We start from the raw sequence: 22,509 nt of genomic DNA, 5'->3' as shown, positions 1-22,509 counted from the left end.
TCCCAAGATCATAGCGATAGTTGACCCAGGGATCACTTCCGTTGTAAGTTTGGATGAGATTTGCTGATTCAGTGGGACTTTCCAGAAAGAGAAGAGAAGGGCTCCTGGTGCTACCATCATCTAATTGTTTAGAAGGCAGATTTATGCAGGAATCTCGTGCATCCTCCCAGGCTCTACCTACAGAGATACGGATGCATTTGGTCCCTAGATATCGCCATCCGGTAGGGCAGATCTCTCCAGCATCTAATAGAGAATGCATATATTGTACATATGCAGTAGGCTTGCGGGTGCACCATGTGAGAGAGAGGGAGGATTGAGGAGACTTGGAAAGGACTCTCAGTAATCTTTTTTGAGGGTGTGTAGTCCTGAAAAGGACTGTTTAATATAGTCTTGAAAAAGAATGTTGGTTATCTTTCTTAGCTTATAGTTCTAAGGAGAACTATAGCGCTTGGAGAGGATGAGTGGCGGAAGTGGCTCGACGTTTCGAACAGGTTGACTATCCGTCGTCAGGAGTGAAGAATAACTGGCGTGCGTGAGCTTAATATACTGTACACGTGTAGATAGAACGGCACCAGTCAATCATTTCGATGGCATGGGTAAGCATTTAATCGGTGCCACCATTACCTGACGACTCCAAGACAGGAGTATGATTCTGAGCTTTTCGATCATAGCCTGGATAAAGGACGGGGCATAGTATAAAGAGCTACCATTGATCCGAATCGATCGCAGGTCCTCCAATCATGATCACAAGTTTGCAATCTCCTACACTCAGTGGCGATTGAATTTTTTAAATACCTTCTTACTTCCATTTAAATAATCAAGTAATATAACATAAACAAGTATATTCATTTTGTCAAAAACCACATATGCAAACTCACATTTATATTACAATAACTGCACAGTAAAATGTTAGTGAAATCAACATAACATTTTACCGGCATAAAAATTAAATAATGTAAGTTTATTACTTTATATATATATATATATATATATATATATATATATATACAGTGCGTCCTAGAAAAAATGAAATCGAGAATTATCGATGTTTTATCATAACTTAATCACATTTATAATTGATAAATGACACATATTTGGAAAGCTTAGACCCTCCTCTTTCATTTGATGCAACTCATATGAAGCATATTTCACGCACGAGTGATTTAAATGAATTTGAAGAGAGGAAACCAAAAAGTCATTTGGCGGACGGTATCTGAATTTCAATGAGAAAATCACATTTTTAGAAAGTTGAGCTTCTGCCCTTTCATATGACATCTCAATCAGAAAAAAGAAGCAAGGAATGACAAAGTTCTGTTTGTTTAAAGTAGTGCTTGCATTTTCATTATTTTATCAAACGAATTCGTTTTCACTTGGTGCCCGCCGTAGCAACAAGCAGAGTTGACAACAGACTTAACTCCGTTTCGTTGACAATCAGCCATGCATTAAGTCTTTCGTTTATCATATGAGTTGCATCAAATGAAAGAGGAGGATCTAAGCTTTCAAAATATATGTCATTTAGTAATTATAAATGTGACTAAGTTATGATAAAACATTGATAGTTCTCGGTTTCGTTTTTTCTGGGACGCACTGTGTATATATATATATATATACAGAGAGAGAGAGAGAGAGAGGGGGGGGGGGAGAGATACAAGGAGAAGAAAGGGTATCGTTTCGCTTTAATGATTGATTCCTTACAGTGTCGGCAGTGTGGTCCAAAATAATCTAAAGCACAATGACATGAGAATCCTTACACAGACACTTCGATATTTCCCATAGCCAAAGCAGTGCCACGTTGTACTTCGTATCGTTGGCGGGAACGTTGTGGGTGGGGCGGTAGCGTCAACTCCGTACCAAGAAATAGAAATTACTATTGGATTGGTTACCTACCGTGTTCGCAGTGTGAGCCAGCGTAAGTTAACCCGCAGTGGCACAAAAAGCCATCCAAGGTTTCCTCGCATGTTCCTCCATTGGAGCAGGGAGTGGACATACAGGCTGCGCGTCGGTGAAAAATTACATGTAAGCATAATTATTTAATACAAATTTAAGCAGAAACCTAAATCAATTTATATGAGTGTATAGAGTGTGAATACAAATCGTAAATGCGATTTACATCAATTACAGCAAGACGAATAGCTCTAGTATGTCGATCTGTTTTTGTTACTATTCTGTGAATAAAAATGTAAACCCAACACGATCGAAAAATCTTTCAGAAAATCTATCGTTTCAGGGAATTTAAACAGCCATGTGCTGGTTATACGTCACCTAGGCCATCAAAATGTGCGAATGTGACAATGATACGTATATCATGTAATCTGAGTATGATTGGTATAAGCAAAAAGGATATTGGAATAGTCCTCAAGTTGATTAATTTCTCCTATTTTTTTGCTTCCACACCAATGAAGTTTTAGCAAGGGTGATCATCGTCCTTTAAAAAAGCATCTTACTATTTGCCGAAAATGCCCCCAAAACCCAGTTGTCTCCTATCGGGGAATTTGAACAGCCAAATGCCTGTAATGATCTGCCATCCCCTCTCTTTTCTTATGCTAGCATTTAGAGTATATACATACCAGGCAAGGCACAATACAAATGTATTAAGTCTTTTGTAGAAGAAGGCGATAGGTTCTCCACCAGAGATCTACCAGCGTGAAGGTACTTCGTAACCAGGGGAACTGTTTCGCCTGTCGTCGGTGATATAACAGATGAACAGTTCAACTCCGGTACAAGAATGGGAGAGATACATTCTCCATTGATTCCTGCCGAAAAAATAAGTATAAATTCCCTCAGTGCAAAGTACATAAATCTATGATGCAATCATATTGAAAGAATATGCATATTACATCTGTATTGCAACTTATTCCACATTCTGTCATCTACAAATTTGTAATAAATATATTGAGAACAAACATGCTTATATTATAGCGATGATCAGATTATTATCTTTGGTCTCATACTTTTAATATTTATCGAATATAAAAACAGAAATCATGTTGAAAACATTCAAGCCTAGGTTACTGCCTGAATTATCAGAGCAGTACAAGGTGGAAAATAATACACATGATATACATTTACAAAAACATAATGATGAAGATGCAAATGAAAATACAATGAACGTGTCATTTAGAATCGCTAGTAGGTTTGGGTAGTTGGTACGATGGTTAATTAAAGAATATTCTATACTATAGTATTGTTTAATTAGTACACATAATAGTCATAGTTCGAGTAATACAACAACAGATACGAGAGGACTTCCAACATTAACAAAACGAAAGAACAAAGAAAATATATTTGACAAATGAATATAATCAGCAGAACCTATATATCTCCTGTCATTATACATGACATAGACAAAAATATAAAGTAAACAACTAATAATGAACCTACAGAATCCTTTGCACACTTGGCGTCATGACTGGTTGGTTGGTTGGTTGGTTTTATTTCCGTATAAAAATTCAAATACATACAAGAATACAATTTAAAAATATAATACAAATCAAGAAATAAAAACTGCTGGAAAGCTCTATTCAGAGCCATTATCAAAATGGCTCTGTTCTTCCTAGAGGTCCATAAATAATTAAACATAAAAATAAAAAAACTGTATCAGCGATTGATGCAGTATGAAAATTCCTTTGATGAAAACAGCAAACACAAACTGTGAATTGCAATCTTTGCGCTGGATTATTTGGCAGTTGCACTATTTATTTGGATTGCTGCACAGGCTTGAGAGCGGGTAATAACAACATCGAAATAACGCCTCGTGCGCTACGAGCATTAGCTATATAGGAATATTATATTAATCACAAAGTAATAACCTGGTAATCTACCTTCAAGCGAGGGGTGCGTAAAAATCATCACGATGATGAAGAACCTTTCCTAGAAGAAAAAATTCAGAAATACCATGATTTCATATTAAGCGGGAAACAATAATTACTTTGTGCATTTACTAAACTGTCATTATAATCCTTGAGTTAATTACCTTCAGGCAGGTGGACAGTGGTAGCATAGCAAGAAAAAACCCAGGCATGGGAGGGGCCTGCAGGCTCCTTAAAACATTAAAAATATCGTTATTGAGACTAACAAGACTAAATTCACATTAAACAAGGGCATTGGGGTGGTCTATTTGTAATTTTCAATGTTATTTAACATAATTTTATTATCAAAATACATGTTCAATGCTGAAAATTGTCAACATTTAGAAACAAAAAAGAAGCCAGCCCCCGGGGGGAAATTGTCCCCACAAACTTATAAAGACTACCCATGGCTGAACAAGAATCAGATGAAAATGTAGCAGAGAAATTATTCATTTGAGAAAAAAAGTTCGAAGGAAAACGATGGTAAGAACTCATCGGACGCCTTTTTATACGAAATATACACCATACTTACCATGCTGTATGTAATTGAAGAGCGTTTATGTGAGAAAACTCGCTCCGACGGCACTGAATGTCAACTGGTAAAGCGTTAAATAGATCGGACACTCACTATTTCACTCGAATATGGAGTTTCAGATAAAGTCCTAGATTAGGGTGTGACGTCTTTTATTGCCACGCTCGATCGTGTGCGATAAATGAAACAATTAAAGCGCCGTCTTTTAATTTAGAAATAGGTTTCGTAAATAGGTTACGATGTTGTCCAATTTGAAGAAAAAAAGAGGGTCGTGTCGGCCTATACTTTGAATGTTTTCATAGCTAGTGAGTAGTAACCATTAGTGAATGAGGTTGATGGGAATACAATTTAAACATACCACACAACCATAAGTGGATTCTTGTATGGAGAAGAGCATACATAGTGTGTGGGCGTGCGTGCGTTTCTTGGTTGGTAAATGGATGTGTGGGGTGGGTGTGGTGCGGATTTCCTGCTGTATGCGTATACGTGATTATTGTGAAATCTCTCTCTAAACTCATTACTTCGGAACTACGTCAGGTATTAAACTACTTGTCCATTTCTTTCGCTCTCTCTCTCTCTCTCTCTCTCTCTTTCTGACTGGCTTTGTATTATTCCATCTCTGTGTAACTTTTATAGATGAACAAATTATCTGATTCGGCTCTGTTTGAATTAATTGGTTTGTGTTCAATTTACATTTTAAGTTACAAGTCAACCGTTCATCTGATGAATTTTATTTTGTATATCTAGACATCACAAGAGAACATGATTCTTTACATCACAATGATTGATGATGTTATTAATGAAGAAAAACATTAACATGCTTAGTTTCATCGACTGAGGAAATATACTTGGACGGTTATATCATTCACAGTACCTAGTTGCTTAACTAAGAGATCTCCGATGGATCGACCACATCGAGTTAGGTTAGAATATATGTTCGATAAAATAAGCAATTACTATCCAAGATAGCCGTCCAGAAACGACACACTGTTTTGTCAATAACAACAGCAGATATCTAAGACACTGCAGGGAGAAGACAAGATACAATTAATTTATTCAAGGAGAAACAAATAAATGGCGTATCAGGACAATGGCCCCTGGACAATGATACCCCGGAAAATTACCCCCAAAGGACCATCCCCTGAGGACCATTACGCCCGGAAAATTACCTCTCCCCCTGTTTATTAAAGGGGGGATTTGTCCTCGAGGGAAGGGCGGTGGTCATCGGGGGTAATTTTCGGGGGGGGGGGGGTAATTGTCCTCGGAGTAAATATTCAGGGGGTAGTAGTTCTCGTGGGTGGTTGTTCTTAAGGGGTAATTTTCCGGGGGTGATTGTCCAGGGGACAATTGTCCACCAGTTTAGTGTCACTCCAACGTATCCACAAGATACCTATGCAAGAAAACGATATAGCATAAGTGACATGTGGACGTGTCTCACAGACTAGAGACAAGAAAACGTACCTGTAATATCTTTTGGGACTCTCATTGAATTAAACAAAACAGCTATACTCCCTGAACATGCCGAACCTCCACCCGGACAATTACCCAAAGTAACATTTCCCCTGAACAACGGCCTCTCCCCTGGGACAACTTCTATCCCTTGGTCATGCCAGTTTCGGGATACTATTATAACACGAGCATAATTATCCGGTGTGATTATCATAATATCTGGTGCTTATATTTCCTAATAGATTAGTTGAGGTTAGTTGTACAGAGCGTTAGTGCATACAAGAGGTAGCTGCGAAGTCACAGTACTTGTTCCATGGAAACATTAAATCTGTCAAGTATTGTTTTTTTGAGTAATTGACCCGCAAATCAAAGGGACACAGTTCATGACAAGACTTAGCTATAGAGGAGAAATTATCTGAATGGTTGGCATTTGAAAATGATGGAGGAAAGAGTGTACGAAATTCTTCCATTGATGGTTTGATTTGATTGCCCATAGTGAACCATGAAACATTAATATAGTCACAAACACAGCATATCAGGAAATGGTGAATTTGCCACAAATAGTTCAGGATAGATGGGACTGTATGCTTATCTATGTACTACAAGGAATATTTGTGTTCGGCGAACCATGCTACGAAAAGTCTTCAGTCAAGTAAAAAACGATTCACCATATCAACCTATCAGGTCTAGTCATCCTTGATCGAGTTGACGACAGCAGAGGATGTTCTTGAAGACCCCTTGAAAGTTAGGATGCTTCAGTCCATAGATGATCGGATTTCCAACACTGTTCGCCAGTAAGATTATGTAGCTATAGAGTGTGGCTACGCTCGTACCGGGGATGACTAAGTTCACGCTGTGCACTAGGAAACAGAGAATAAGCACACAGACAACGATGAAGAGATTCTTGGTGATTTCGACCTCCATTTTGTTGATGGCTTGGATCTTTGGTGGTCGACGACCTCGAGGCACGGACGAAGTCTCATTCTGATAACCATGTATAGTGCTTGATCTACTGATTTCAATAATGCCAATCATGTTCTGGATCTGCCTGTTGTGGCGCACAACATGTCGCAGAATAAGTATGTAGAATATCACGTTTAGAACAAGGGCGGTTACAAGTAAAATTGCCTGGAATATAACGGAATAGAAGTGATACGAGTTCGTATCTAAAAAAGAGCATAGACCGTAGTATTCGGAATACCCTAGTGTCCCGACGCCGAGTACAGGGGGTACGACCATAAACGCGACCGAGAGGATCCAGGTGAGCACCGCCACTGTGGCGATTTTCTTTGGAGTGTGAATCCCCTGGTAGGCACGAACAGATCTCGTGATGACGAACCAGCGGACGACAGCAATGGCGACTAAGGTAAACCCACTAGAACAGAGACAGGTAAACATGACACCTGCTACAGTTGCGCAGACTGCCTCGTGCAGAGGGTATCGTCCTGTTTGACTTAGGAGACCCAAGCTCAGGAACGGCTGGAGGGAACAGGTGACAAGATCAGCGAAAGCGAGGTTGACGACCAAGATGTTGGTCACCGTACGAAGCTTCTTGGCGACGATGACGGATATGATGACGAGGCCATTACCAAACAGTCCGATTATCGTCAAAGCAATCAAGACTGATGCAACAATAGCGCGATGGTGAAAAGGTATCACAGGGGTTTCTGTGCTATTTCCAGGGTATGTTTGAAAGCCCGTCAGATCCATTCCTGTAATCGTCTAGTTATCAAAATCAAATTGCGAAGAATTTTACACAATCCTTAAGAAGTAGTATAGTATTGATCTAAATAAATTATGAACAGAAATTACTGTTTTTCCGGCTTCCCTTAAAACTGGAGATGAATATTTCACCTAGGCAATGAAATATCAGTTCGGTTTTACTTCGACATGCACACTCTTTCTACTAAATATTGCTGACAGCAACATTACTTCAATGTCGTAATTTGACAACTCGGTAAACAGAACATCATTTTAGGTGAACAGAATACTCTTCCGTTAATCATCTAGAGATTCACGCACCAGACAATATCGATATGAAATGCAACTCCATAGTGTTTAACCGTCGACAAGAAAGAGGAAGGTGTTGCCATGGTAACCACTGAATTTAACGATACGTTTGCTCAATTGGTCTTTCAAAGCTTCTTATACCTCGATTCGTAAGTGATGTTTTGCTGACATTACCGCCATTAAGGCAATAGGTTTGACATATAATGTTTGCCTCAGGCTTATTTTAACAATCAATTCCAGTAATATTACAATGTGATCGGTGATGGCATCAGTTTCCGCAAAATTGCCATGGCAACATACCAACTGAACATGTACAAGGTCAGTAATGAATAGTTTTTAAAAAGAGCATTTTTTCTATCAGATATTCGTTCAAGAATAAATATCCAGGTCGCCTAATTACATATCAATTTCTACATGGTTTGCATGTGTTGCTGCTAATAATTATGTTCGTCTTCAAAGGCTAATTATTATTTCGGTTGAATGATTGATTTTTGTTGGAAAAAATCCACGCACTTCCCTTTTTACTTCTTTTCTTACTTCTCATCTTTTTTGTATATTATTATTCATTTTTTCTTTTTTTTTTTTTCTTCTTCTTATATAATTGGTTGTGTTTTTTTTTTTTTTTTTGGTTAAAGTTACTTACCAAAATGAATGTATTATAAAATACTCGGAAGACCAGACTTTATCAAAAACCATAGGATTTCTTAGGGGAGGGGGGGGGGGCCAATTTTTTTTTTTTTTTTTTTTTTTTTTATGGTCGAGAAAATTTGAAAATCGCGCCGGCCGAAAATTCGCTCAGGGGGGGGGGGGGGGGGGGGGGGGGGGGGGGGGGTAGTGAGCACATTTTTTTGTTGGCCCTCAAAAATGTGAAAAATCCCACCCCCTGGATCTGTCACTGTTTAGTGACGTAAAAGTGAGTGAGAAATTTGAATTTGAATTAAAACAAAAATCTCAATCAAATACTATTCTATCATGTACTAGTGCGAGCTTTCAGTTAATTCGTGACGAAATTTTGGTTTACACTTCGCAAAACAAAAATGTATATAATATTGTGAGCAATTAAATAAATCAAATTCCCCTGGGGGTAAGTGACTGGAATAGCGTAATAGACTAATATCGATCTTTTTTTCCCCTTTGGTAATAAAATACACTGTTGGTCATAATGGTGGAATAATTATTTTTACCCCAATTTGTGGAATGATTTTGACAATGATTTATTCCTAATAGATCTAGATAATAGTATTTTGTTTGCCTCTTGTTGATCATGTTCATTAGGTTTTGTGGGTATTTTTAGTTTCTAATCAATACATATGAAATTTGACATCGTTGAATGACTCATGTCCAACTCATCCGCTGTGATTGACGCCACGTTTCCGGATAATTGTATTCACCACTGCAGCGAAGAATATCTATTTCAGTAGAGCTGACATGCTTTGTAGGCTACTGACAGTTATTAATATGCCCGGCCTGAAGACATTTTTTAACCAAAATCGTCACGCACTGGATTGCCAAACAGAGGCAAAGATAAAACAAGAAAAAACATATTAAAACAAAAATGAATTAAAAAAGAAAGAAGTCTAAATGCAAATTGCTCCTGTTATTCAACGCCTTTTTAAGTGGTCATAAACAAGATTACAAAACATCATAGTATAAGTGTACTCGAGGTACGTCAATTGAGTTTCAATACATTACAATACAATGCAATACAATACAATACAATACAATAAAGTCATTTCTATAGCGCTCTTACAAACTAACTGTTGTTACACAGCGCTTTTACATAACAAATTATCAAAGAAGTTGTTGATCATGGTCAAAGAGGAGAGTTTTGAGACATGTTCGGAAGACATCCAGCGAAGGTGAAAAACGAATAAAACGGGGGGGGGGGGGGGGTTGTAATATAAGTTTTTTTTTTCTCTCTCCCTAAATCCACCGAAGGATGTGTTAAATGAAATCATGTTCCTCCATCAGGAAAGAATGTAATTGAAAAATGGTTTAAAAACATTTGTGTCCACGTATACTGGGTCAAATGAAAGTAGGCCTTTTGTACCAGCAATATAACAGGTCAAATTCAAAACGAAAGTTTGTGGACATAGTTGAGTTTAACTCACACACACACTCTCACTGTTTCCTCTCTCTCCCCTTTTTCCCTCAAAACTCCACTATCTCTCTCTCTCTCTCTCTCCTTATTTTTCTCTAAACCCTTATTTTGTTATTCTGTTTTCACATTTTTAGGGGGCGGGAGCTGCAGCCCCAAGCCTCCTCCTCCTCTAGTAAGCCCTCAATAACAAGCAAAAACAACTGAATACGTGAAAGTTCATGCTCAAAACACATAATGAGTAACCCTCGAGATTATAATAGACTCGCCTGTTCGTTGTCAGTGTGTTTATCACACGATTACTCTACTGAGTCGAAGGGGCTAGGTCACTGAACTCTAACATGTAGTGTTAGAGTTCAGTGGTTTAGGTCAGGCAGGTGATAGAGAAGGAGTGGAAACTCTTGTAATTTATTCAAACTCATGCGTGAGTTCCAAATCGTAATACTGGGATGCGTAAAATTCCACTTGGCTTTGAGTTCCATGCTCCGAGCCGCTCTTCCACTGCGGGGAATTTCGAAGGCCAGGCACCAATTTCACATTTATTAAATTACCGGCAAAATTTCAGTGTAAATTATAAACTTTATATGGGGATTGTATTGGGAACAGTGCACCAAACAATTTTTCAAATAGATCCTGACAAGAACTCAATATTTTGGGATAATCCGAATTTGTTCGCATGTTTTAATGTCCCGTCATTTGATCCATGATTTACAATCTTCGATAACTTTTAATGCCTATCTGCACAAGTTTGGCCAGAAGAGATTAAACCTCCCTGCATCATGGTCACTGACAGGTGGTTATCTCATGAAATCAGCTCTCAATTAACAAAAGAAAAGTGGGACAATGGGGACTAATGGTCACCGATAAGGCATTGCTTGCTATATAGAGAGCGCAAGTAGCTATAAATAGTGCAGTGGGGCTTTAAGTTTGCTAATGTGTACTTTCGCGTGCTTCTTGTATTTTTGCAGTTAAAAAAGGATGAAATTACAAAAGTTTGTGTTCGCTTGTTTAAGTCATTACACATTCAACAATTGATGGGAAATAATTGAAAGGGACAACGAACATTTGCTGAAATACCATTTTCTGATGTGGGAATTCTAAATCCTGATATTTCATGCGCTCTTTTATCTCACCACCTGGTCAACAGTTGCAGATTAGCGCATAACTTTTCGGCGGCTTGGAGCATAGGGTCACATTAGAGCGGCTTGATTCCACTCATTCTCTATCACCTCCCTAGTTAGGTACGGCCTGTGATCATAATATACGGGGGAGAGGGGGTGTTTCCCAAAGACTAAGATCAAATTAAGTTGGACTTTACTATGGCAGGCCATTTATGCCACTGTTTGCTCTCGACATTTACTGGCATCGGTCTCTCAAGAGACGTACAAATCATGGTCACAAATCTTCAGAATTCACATATTTGATAATTCATTATTGAAGGAAAAAATATTATCTAAAAATCATAATAGTGAGAGCAATCAGTGGCATTAATGGCCTGCCATAGTTAAATCCAACTTGAAGTCGATCTTCGTCTTTGAGAAACACCCCCAGGTCATTGCACAATATCTCCTTTTCTTATTCTTCTGTTTCTCCTTTCATCATGTTTTCTTCTTCCCTTTCTTTCAGCATAATTATGATAACCATTATCAGCATCATCATCGTCATCACCGTCGTCATCATCATCACCCCAACCCACCAACGTGCTCACAGGCAAACATGCCCAACCACAAATGCAAACAGACAACCTCTCTCTCTCTCTCTCTCTCTCTCTCTTTCTCTCTCTTTCTCTCTCTCTCTCTCTCTCTCTCTCTCTCTCTTTATTTCATAATAATTCACAATGAGCCATACAAAACGAGACGTTTGTTCAGATCATTCTGTGTATTTATTCATGTATTACCAAAAGAAAATCGGTGGGTAACTAACTTTAATTCCACAAAGAGCTACGTGATAATGCACTGTAAAAAAGAATTTGTTCATTGGTAATTTTTACGTATTTTTTCCATGTAGAATTTACTTGAAAACATTAGTTTTGCCACTTACGCACTAAATTTAAGTCTTGCTAACTCAAACTTTCAATTTAGTAGAACATACGTGGAATATTTAAGTAAAATCAAATACATAAGAACTTTAAGTAATTTCAGCTTGTATTAATTTAGTAACGTTAACTCAAAATCAGAAATTATACGTATTACTCAAACAATTTATGTTGATTATTCTTATCTTTTTAAAGTAAGGACCGATGCAGTGCGTAATAGAAATATTTACATAATTTATGAATATTCATTGAGACCAAATTAAACTCTTTTTTAAATAAAACAATTCTTTTTTGTGGTTGAATGAAAAGTTAAGGACTTTAAAACATTTACTAATTCATTTAACATGGCTAAGCAAAGACAAGACAATTTTTAATTGTTACCCAGTTCAAAACAAATCAAAACTTGATATTTCAGGAAATTGTCAACCAATTTTCCTTTTAAGATGCTACGATCAAGTATATATAAAATTTGGAGCCTTTCAATATGTGTCGAATTGAAGCGTATGTAATAGTTTGTGATGGTGGTAGATATATATATACGGTTAAATCTTAAATAGAAGTAGTGTTAGTAGTGGGTACCAAATCGTGCAATATTTAATCCTATCATAGCTTTTTTTAAATTATCTAAAATGATTACAATACTTAAATTATTTACGTTAATGTAACTCGATTTAACTGAGTAAAAATTTATTCAGCAAAATAAGTAAATTCTACTTAAGATGCCGTAGGTAATAGTTACTTAATAAAAATAAGGCAATTCTTTTCCTCAATTTTATTGAGTTATTTCGACTATTATTTTTTTACAGTGTGTGCTTATAGTGAAGGAAACTAGAAATCATAATTACAACACTTGGAGATCGAGAGTTACAAAACATTGGGAATAGAATATATCTGAATGTTAGATACAAAGAGATATTTTACCTCAGTTTTTCAGGTTTTTATAATTCAAATATTTTGCATCCAAAACCAAAGACGAGAAAAATATTGTAACGTATATATTAGGTCCTTTTGATAAAAAAATGTCCGTCTGTATTTATGATGTTGACGCTCTCCAGCGAACATTGTCTCAATGATACATTGATTATTTTACTACCTGGCATCCTTTAAACACAAAACACTCTGAAGGGCATAATCTAAGCGATCTGATCATTGTGAATTAACAATGAAATATTTTTGTAATACTAAATCATTTTTAAACCATACTTTGTTTGCAAGAGGAATACGCAAAATTAGTGACAAAATTATATGAAAATGGACTTGCTTTTTTAAATCGCTAAAGATAGAATTGGTTTGTCTCGTACAGATTATTTTTTTCTTTCGGAGGGTAATATAGGAATGTGGGAAAAGGGGCAGTATTCTAGACTATCCGTGTACTTTACAAGTAAAAATCACTTGCTGTGGATAAGCAGTTGCCAGTTGACAGAAATCGCCAAAGACCTAAATAATTCCTTGATTGATTTGATTGAAGGATTTTATTGATACTTATCCATTCTCGCAGTCCAAAGACTGAATTGCAATGGAAACAACAGTTTACAATGTATAAAAATGATAACAGAAATTATACAATAATTATTAAAATAGTCAAGGCAATCAACATTGAAATTCAAATAAAAGTGATCAAATGACAATATTAATGGCAATTATCATTAAGTTCGATCAATAAGCAATGTTAATCTTAACTAAAACATTCTAAAACAAATATGAAATTAACATTAAAACCATTACTATAACGAATTTGGCATGCCGAAGGGTTGATTTTGTGTCATTGGTAGAAAATATTGGAAATATTGGAATTGAATTGCATAATGGAATAAGAAATAAATTTAATAACATTGCAAATTCGCGAAGAATATTAAAATTTGTTGATAATAAAAATAAAAAAACAACAAACATATATTATAATGGCTAAAATATACTCATTGATCGGTGTGAATTCATTCATATTCAAGTATTCATCGTTATTTAAAATTCAATGCTATTAATATTAATGTTAATTCACAATTAAATATGAAATAATTGAAAATTGATTACAAAATTAAATGATTCATTAACGCCTATTGCACAATTACTGGCAAATAATCCCCACAAAGAGTTTTATGCATTTCACTCTATTATTCCTGCATATCAAAGGTATTTTGTCAGTTTGAAATTGATTATGGTCTTGATTATAATAATGAAGTTGATCAAATATTAATGATACCATGGAATGTTATAATCGACTGAAGTTTGAGAGTGGCATTATAAAATTGTCAAATAATTGTTAAAAATGCATTGGAAAAAGGGAAACGAAAGATTGAACATTTGGTAAAACAGTGGATAAAACACTTATTTATTCTTGTTGTGCCCCTATGCTTCTACGTTTTGGATAGAAGTTTTACAAAAATGTTTTCTATTATCAACTTTATATTTGGTATAATCCAAACAATACCTTGGATACTAACATCTGTAATTTCATAATTTTGTTGGATAAACAATTTATGTTTTAGTGCAAAATTATGTCTGTCACACCTGACATTACATTTTCTCTCGGCTTTTAAGATATTATTATGCAGTAAAAGAGTATATATCTAAACGGAACAAAATTCATCAAGCTCATTTTGAAAAGTGACATAGAATATCAGAATGTTCAAAATAATGCATTACACAGCATGTGTATTACAGGTACGTAAGATTTTCTACCATGAATGTCTAAAAAAAAGTCTTAGTTTTTTTTTAATGCGTTTGTTTCTTTTTACATATTCGCTATCTTGCAAATATGTCAACAATAATCGAATTGTTCCTTTATACATGTATGAATGTAATCAGACGATGATAGTTTAAAGCTTGCCCTTTGTTTCATTCATTAAAATATTTTTATTATAAAGAAAGTCTTTGATATTGCGTTTAATAATTTGGTTTTGTCTCTGCATTTTACAAGAAAATGATATATTTTGTTGTGGTTAAATCATGATAAATGTATGAATTTTCTACTCATTAATGATTCCCTCAATCCAGTCAACATAGTGTGAGACTCTGGTGTAGACACCATAGGTTTCACCACATCTGGCGCCATAGCTCACGATCCCGATCTGCCTGTATTTTTCTAGCCGTTGCACGACCAAGGGGTCACCTGAATCGCCTTGGCATGCATCATGCATCCCGTTCTCTGATCCCGCACAAAATTCAGTAGTCGTTTTCATAGCTATCCCTTTCTTGTTCATCACTCTGCGACATGAACTATCTAGAACCGGTGGTATCATGATTTCCATAAGAGCAAACGAGTTATGTCCGTTGAAGCTGGTACGACCCCACCCTGTGACGAAAGCCATCCTCCGAGGATTCACGTACCAATTAGCTAGATATGAAAATAATTGAGTACATAAAGGCAGAAGGGGGGGGGGGGTGAAGAACACAAGAAGACAAAAATAGTAATAGACCTACGAATAATCATGCACAGAGAAATCGAGGAACCAACATGAACTCTTGTATAAGTTTGGCGAATCATCGACGTTAATTGCGTACTGCTCATAGATCTCATGTAAAACCATAATATCGTTCGTCCTTTAAAACTTCGAGTAAACCTATAGTTTACGAAACCACGAGTGCATCGATCCGAAGGGCCCTTAACAAGATAACCTCGAAGTTTAAAGCTTATCTGCCGTAGTTTACAGGAGGGATTAGACCGCCCTGCAAGGTCACTGGACAGGTGGTTATCTCATCAACTCAGCTCTCAGTTAACATAAGAAAAAGAGGATCATGGGGGACCAATGGTCACCGATTAGGCATTGTTTGTTATATAGAGGGCGCAAGTAGCTACAAGTAGTGCAGTGGGCCTTTAAAACCGCAAGCTAGACTTAATTTACGGAGTTGTGTGAACCTAGCTAAAGATAGATAGATATGGAGATAGAGATGGAGAGACAGACAGTGAGCGAGGGTGGGAGAGAGAAGATGAGAGAGAGAGAGAGAGAGAGAGAGAGGGGGAAGGTGGGAGATTGTTTATATTATTTCCGAAAATTATCATAAAAAATAATAACACAATATAAAGATCAAAGAGTTATATACCAATAATAGAATGATAAAACGGTTGGATAGTCCATTTCAGAACCATTAACCTAATGGCTCTGTTCTTCCATGGAGAGATTAAGAGAAAGAGGAGGCGAGGGGAGGGGAGTGTGACCAAGAAGAGAGATGAATTTCAAATGCTGCATATATTATTAACAATTCATTTCAGCATTATAATGTAAACGTAATCCCACCTTACATAAGAAGATACAGACTACCATATATAGTTATAGCTCAACAATACTTGTATCTTGAAAAGCCAATTTTATTTTATTTATGTTATTATGTAAATTACCTTGAATATATATTTGTGTATGTATTTCAAATGAAAATCAATAAAATCCCTGTGGAGGGAAAAATGTGATTATAGTTATATTGTGCATAGTATACAGTGCAAGAAATAAACAATACTGATTTCATATGTCTCCTTTATATTTCCTCTTTTTCATGATCATCATCCCATCGTCATCAATAAAAGAGAAGATTTATAATAATATTCAGCTATATAAAAGCTGAATGTTATTATTATTATTTGTTAAGGAGGTGAAAATTGAAGGAAAAGGAAATATTGCAGAGTTCGAGCTCCATTGACTTTGAGGAAGGCTTGGGAAATTGTCACGGCTTATATTATATTAAAGGGATTCTGTACGTCATTGGCAGTCTAGCATGCAAGAGCAAAAATACAATTTAGTTAGCAGTCTTTATGATTCCAACTCTAAAAGTTAAACGCAAGTTCTAATCAAGTTGATAAACCATTGATATTAGCCTGGTTGTGAACGCAATTGAAAAGAAATAAATGTCCTAAATACCTGTTCATGATATTGTGGAAAATCACTGGTTGTGAGGGAAACTTAAACATATCAGAAATACGTTTGGAACGGTGATAAAAAGTGTAAAAGACATTTAATGGGAGTCTAATTTTACATTAGGAAGCTGTTTAGATAATATTTAAAAAAAATCAATTTCAACACTCTGTCATATTTCATACGTCAAAATCGTTTTCATATACCTCTGGATTGGTGACTTGGTGGAAGACAGACAGTACGTACGAAGGGATTCAGCCTTGCCTCACGATCCAAGCGCAAGAGGGCGATGTCATTGTGTTCTCCACCATCGAGTTTCTTGATGTATTTCGGGTGCGTAATCAATTCGATCACATTGAACTCCTGGGCCCTAAAATGCATATCCCTCAATCTATGTGTCAGTCCTAAAAATATAAATCAAAAGACGAGCAATTCCTTTTGTACAGAGAATTAACGTCGTAAGTAAGTCGGATGAAGACAGCATTTTTTTAATAAAAACAAAAATATGTATTTAAGAAACTGTTATGTCTTAAAGCGACATTTTTTTTTTTCAGGCAATGTTTTGTATTTCTGGGAATTTACAAGTAAAAGAGGAGACTTCATTGATAGATGAAAATTAAATACAGGGAGGGAGAGAGATAGAGAGAGAGAGAGAGAGAGAGAGGGGGCGGTCAAGGGTCGAAGGGAAGTTGAAGTTGAACCAAATGAGATGAAAATCCAAAAGAGTCAGGAAGCTCACGTGACGAGAATTGACTAATCACAACTTTGTATCTGTAAAAGCTTTCTAAATTAATTATATGCAATAATTTACAATTGCCATCATTTTAGCTCCCTTTAGAATGGTGACTTCGAATACATTTTGTAATTTCTTTATCTTCAGGGCATAATTTATTTGTAGATATGTACATAGTTATGGGAGATATGTAAAGTACATCTCTTGTTTAAATAAAATCTACATTTTGTATTCATGATTTCATGTAAATAAAACCAAATATCTTGACTTCCTAGCTTTGTATGTGCACTTCTTTAGATAGATAACTTACAGTGTCTTTTGATCATAAATATATCATATAAAATGATTTCGTATTGCAACAATTCTTAATACCAGTTGATACCAAATGATCCAAGATATGACACTCTTTCAAAACATGCATGATAACCTTTCGTTCATAGCTGACTGTTAACATAAATAACAGTTTTCTTAGTGTAACCTCTTTTTTTTTTTTACTCACACGGTATATATTAATGAACAAAATTCTTGATGTGTATCGTTGCTGTTGAACAAATACAATACAGTACATTACAATACAATAGACCTACCAAGATAAACAGTTGTTCCATTCTGGCTCAGCGTATTTTCTCCAATGAAACATCGTGCTGCGGTCAAAATCCAGTTCTTGTGAATGAGAGAGCCTCCGCACACAATCTTTGTGACAGTTTTGATAAAGAATTGCAATGAAAAAAAGAAGAAGTCATGATTATTTCACAATTCCATCTATATTACCGCTCGGTATAGTACAATCAACGATCAGTTTTGACATGCATGATGGAGGGGGGAGGGGGGGGGGGTCTGCGCACAATTCGTATAGTCTCCAGCCCAGCCCCCCCCCCCCCCGCCTCCTTCCGTCCTGACTCCTTAAAACATTTCACATACGGAGTAAGTATTGTATAGTAGGTCCATGATATTAAAAAGGCACTTGCTTTGACATTATTCCCCCTACGACAATGAGCGAGTTCGTAATTGCATACTGCGCGTGCGCAAAAATCGGGAACGAACTTTTCCAAAGGTCACATGAACAAAAAGAGAGCTGAGAGAGGAAGTGTTTGTGTGCTGGCCTTTCCGTTGTGAATGATCCCATCAGTCACCGAAAATCATTTCTCAACGTGGGAATCGGTTCTGTATAGTAAACTTTACTTGGAATCTGATCATCGATAAAGACATATCGGCATTTTCGTGATCCAAGCGACCAGGGACTTGGATCCAAGGTACTTTTTACTCTGAAAAAACATTTCCTAACTTCCATAATAATATCAACATAAGCGCGCGTCTAATGGATTATTACTCTTTTTTTTATAGTCAATCCAATTTATCTAGTAGGCCTATTAAAGTCCTTTACTAAATAAAGCAAACTATAATTCGCATTTATTTAATCAAGTATTGATTAGGCTGAATAAATGAATATCATATTGATTAATTTCATCATGCTTTTAAAGGTATAAACCAGTTTTGGAAACGCCCCCCCCCCCCCTCTTACAAAATGAAATGGAAGCTCTTATTACCAATCATGTGAAAAAATATGTTTTGACTAATACGTGATGATACAAATTTTGCCGGGAAATCGCCTACTAATTGATATATTTGGTAAATTATCATATCGATCCGGCCTCGATAGATATCGCGAACGCACTTCAACATTGAATATTTGGGCATAGGCCTAAATTTCTGTTGTTTGCGAACTTAGGTTGAAGTATTGCCATCTAAACCTCTGAAGGCAATGTTTAAACAATATTGAATGGATTTTTTTCCACCCCAAAACCCTCGAACCGCAATCCTACCACTACCGGTCTTTACCTTTAACGGTTATTGAAGACGAAATATTACTTTCATTACATTTTTTTTTAAATGATATTATTGCTTTATTTAGTCAAGCCAATTTATCTAGTAGGCCTATTAAGAAAACGCTGTAAAACTATTTATATATTCCTTGTGGTGGGAGTCCCCATTGCGTGTTAAGATAATCAAATTTCACATAGGAGGGACTCCTCGTGATCCTAGTCCCCCCTCCAAGATGTATACGAGACGGCAATTAACCCGTTGATGTTCATCTTCATTTCCCTCCTCTTCAAGACCACTCTGCCACGTGCAGACAGTTACCTAGAGACGTTAAATTAATATTTGCTGTTATAGTTTATTTCTAAAATTCAAATCAAAAGAATCTGATTAAAATACACTATAAAACTGTCTATATATTTCTCGTGGTGCGAGTCCCCCTTGCCCGTTAAGATCATCAAATTTTCCATAGGAGGGGACTTACGCCACGAGAAATATACCCCTCGTGATCCGAGTCCCCCTCTACAGTCCGCAACGCCCGCGATAATTAGGCAGAATGACCAAATTTATACAGCACCCGGAAGTGCGATAAACCGTCGTATTTCGTGTCCCGCGATTTGCGAGATTTCTCGAGACTTTTGCACAGGTCAACAAACTTTATCACAGCTGCTTTGTTTTTCACTGTGCTGCGTAGCATGTAGGGGTAAGTGAATCTCCATACTTTTCTACGTATTTTGATATGAAATTTTCCTAATTTTACCGCATCTGAGTGATTGTAAATATTCATTGAAATGTGTCCATATTTTCCTTCTTTCGTAGGAGGTATTCTGACATTATCTTGCATTTAGCGTGTTCCTGACCGATATAAGAGATGTTTTTCCCCCAATTCTTCGATTTTTCACATCAACAATGTTGGCAGAAGTGAAAAAGCGCAGAGTTCGATTGATGCACGGTGTATTTTATTAGCTTTTATGGCCATGAAAGTTACACATTTTTCGATTTTCAACCGGAAGTTGTGTGACGGCTACGTTAAAAACACTCATTTTTGCCGATATGGCGCGAAAAGAGTACACATGGCCGCACTTTCGTAGTCATCACCGTGACCGCGTACCGGTCCCATACATAGCCTTTTCTGTACCGATCCGGCATAAAACAAAGCCATATCTGATCTGGGGCCCTCGACTTACAATTACATCATGCACTATCCCATTAAATTAGCAAGCTTTCTTGATAATATTTATGCTTAATCCATTTTATTTTGACACGAATTTAACAGTCAACTGTGAGAGTTAAACAGTGACTCTGGCGTCTGGTCAGACTCAGATTAATTTAGGGATTCTCAAACTTTGGTTGTGCCTTTTGTTTTGGTTCTGGTCAACTCAAACTTTACAACCAGCCATAGAAATAAGCAGCATTTCCCTTGTGCGAGTAATGTGAACAAAGCAGAATTAAAACAAAAAGCCAAAGTTAAACACTTAATTTTAACTTGTGCACATGCGGAAAAAAGAAGGGAAAAATTCATGAATTTGACACCTGTAATTTGTTTTCATTACAAACAATTAATTTGAATGTGAGCGGGTTTTGTCTACCATAAATGGCTAGCTACTTTGATCAGATCTTTTAAAATACCTGAACTAAGCCATTTTATATTCCTTCTTATCATTTGTCATTTGCCAGGACCGAGCATACCAAGAACAGCTTCTATCCTTGTACCATTTCGCAATGGAATCAACTACCAGCCACCATCATCAAAGAGTCAACATCGGCCAAGTCTTCCAATACCAAAATTTGGAGCTACATGCAGATTGACCACTCAGCGCAGCTGTACACAGGCAGGCTAGAGCGTTGATGTGGCTCTACTTCATCTAAAAATTAGATGATGTCTGCAACCCACTGTATTTTTATGAGCACCTTTTTATTTTGACTTTTGAACTCTGCACCCTCAGTTGTGATGTTTGTTGACAGTTTGCGATGCCACGGAAGTCTGGACGTATATACCAATTGGTTAGGTCCAGTACCACCTTAGATGTAGATGTAGATGTTGTTGTTTTTCTGACAGATGTACTCAACCATCGAAACTTGCGGGACATAGACAACAAATCTTCTAAGACACAGACTTCACACATCAGTCTCCATTGCATTCCTGGATCAGCATTTTCTGGACTTCGCATAGGAACAAACAATCTTGAAAGGGGAGTTTGGGAGAAGGACGAGGAGGATTTTGTTCAGCTTATTCTTTCAGTAAAAGGAAAATTCATTTCAAGTGATTACATTTTGTATCTCTGATACTTCGAAGGTGGGATTCCGGAGCTTTACATGAACAAAGCATTTATTATAAATAATTAAAAAAAACTGATTGAACTGTCACCGTTATACAATTTAAAGGTGTTTTACTCTGATAATACTTTTATTCTCAGCGACACATTTTATGCAAGTAATAGTCTCAAGTTCTCAACATACATGTCAAAGTCAGTTTATAAATAAAATATGAATATTATAAAATGGAAATTTTATTCCTAGTCCTATTTCATTTATAATTTTTTATCATTAGTAGTAGTGTTAATAATATATTTTTTGTTTAACCGGCTATGGTGATAATGATGACGGTGTTTACGATGACGATGGTGATGATCATGATGATGGCTATGGTGGTGACGGTGATTATGATGATGGTGATGGCGATGGTCATGATGGCTATGGTGATAATGCTGACGGTGATTATGATGATGGCGATGATCATGATGACAATTAATGGTGATAATGCTGACTGTGATGATGGTGATGGCTGTAGTGATAATGCTGACAGTGATTATGATGATGATTATGATGATGATGGCTATGGTGATAATGCTGATGGTGATTGCGATGATCAGGGTGATGTTGATTATGATGATGGTGATGCTAATAATGGGCATCATGATGGTGGTGATGATGATAATGATTGTGATGGCGATGATGACTTTGATGATTGTGATAATGATGTTGAAGGTGAAAATTAGAATATTATTAATTTCATTTGCACCCTTTCAACCCACCACACATTGAAATTTATATCCGATGGTCATTACCATATAAACAAAAACAGAAAATAAATGATCAGATATATATTTTGCGGGTCACTATAAACAAAATCAAACAGAAA

The 22,509-nt window shown here is 36.5% G+C and overlaps 2 protein-coding genes and 1 long non-coding RNA gene across 3 annotated transcripts; 1 reads left to right on the top strand and 2 right to left on the bottom strand.

The window, feature by feature from the left end:
- Window positions 1-6,519: 6,519 nt before the first annotated feature.
- On the bottom strand, window positions 6,520-7,539 carry LOC762361 (nociceptin receptor-like). Its single transcript, XM_001197909.2, has one exon. The coding sequence runs from the start codon at window positions 7,537-7,539 to the stop codon at window positions 6,520-6,522; it is 1,020 nt and encodes a 339-aa protein (XP_001197909.1).
- Window positions 7,540-14,938: 7,399 nt separating this feature from the next.
- On the bottom strand, window positions 14,939-15,280 carry LOC115925408 (venom protease-like). The gene has a single exon (XM_030989166.1). The coding sequence runs from the start codon at window positions 15,278-15,280 to the stop codon at window positions 14,939-14,941; it is 342 nt and encodes a 113-aa protein (XP_030845026.1).
- Window positions 15,281-19,896: 4,616 nt separating this feature from the next.
- LOC115925361 lies at window positions 19,897-21,875 on the top strand. Its single transcript, XR_004064657.1, has 2 exons — window positions 19,897-20,070; window positions 21,045-21,875. It is a non-coding gene; the product is annotated as an uncharacterized LOC115925361 (long non-coding RNA).
- Window positions 21,876-22,509: the final 634 nt, after the last annotated feature.

The sequence above is a fragment of the Strongylocentrotus purpuratus genome, unplaced genomic scaffold (genome assembly GCF_000002235.5).
Source record: "Strongylocentrotus purpuratus isolate Spur 01 unplaced genomic scaffold, Spur_5.0 spur5_contig_841, whole genome shotgun sequence".
NCBI classification, from domain to species: Eukaryota; Metazoa; Echinodermata; class Echinoidea; order Camarodonta; family Strongylocentrotidae; genus Strongylocentrotus; species Strongylocentrotus purpuratus.
Note: the sequence above shows the minus strand (reverse complement) of the source record. Positions and strands in the feature narration are given on the sequence as shown.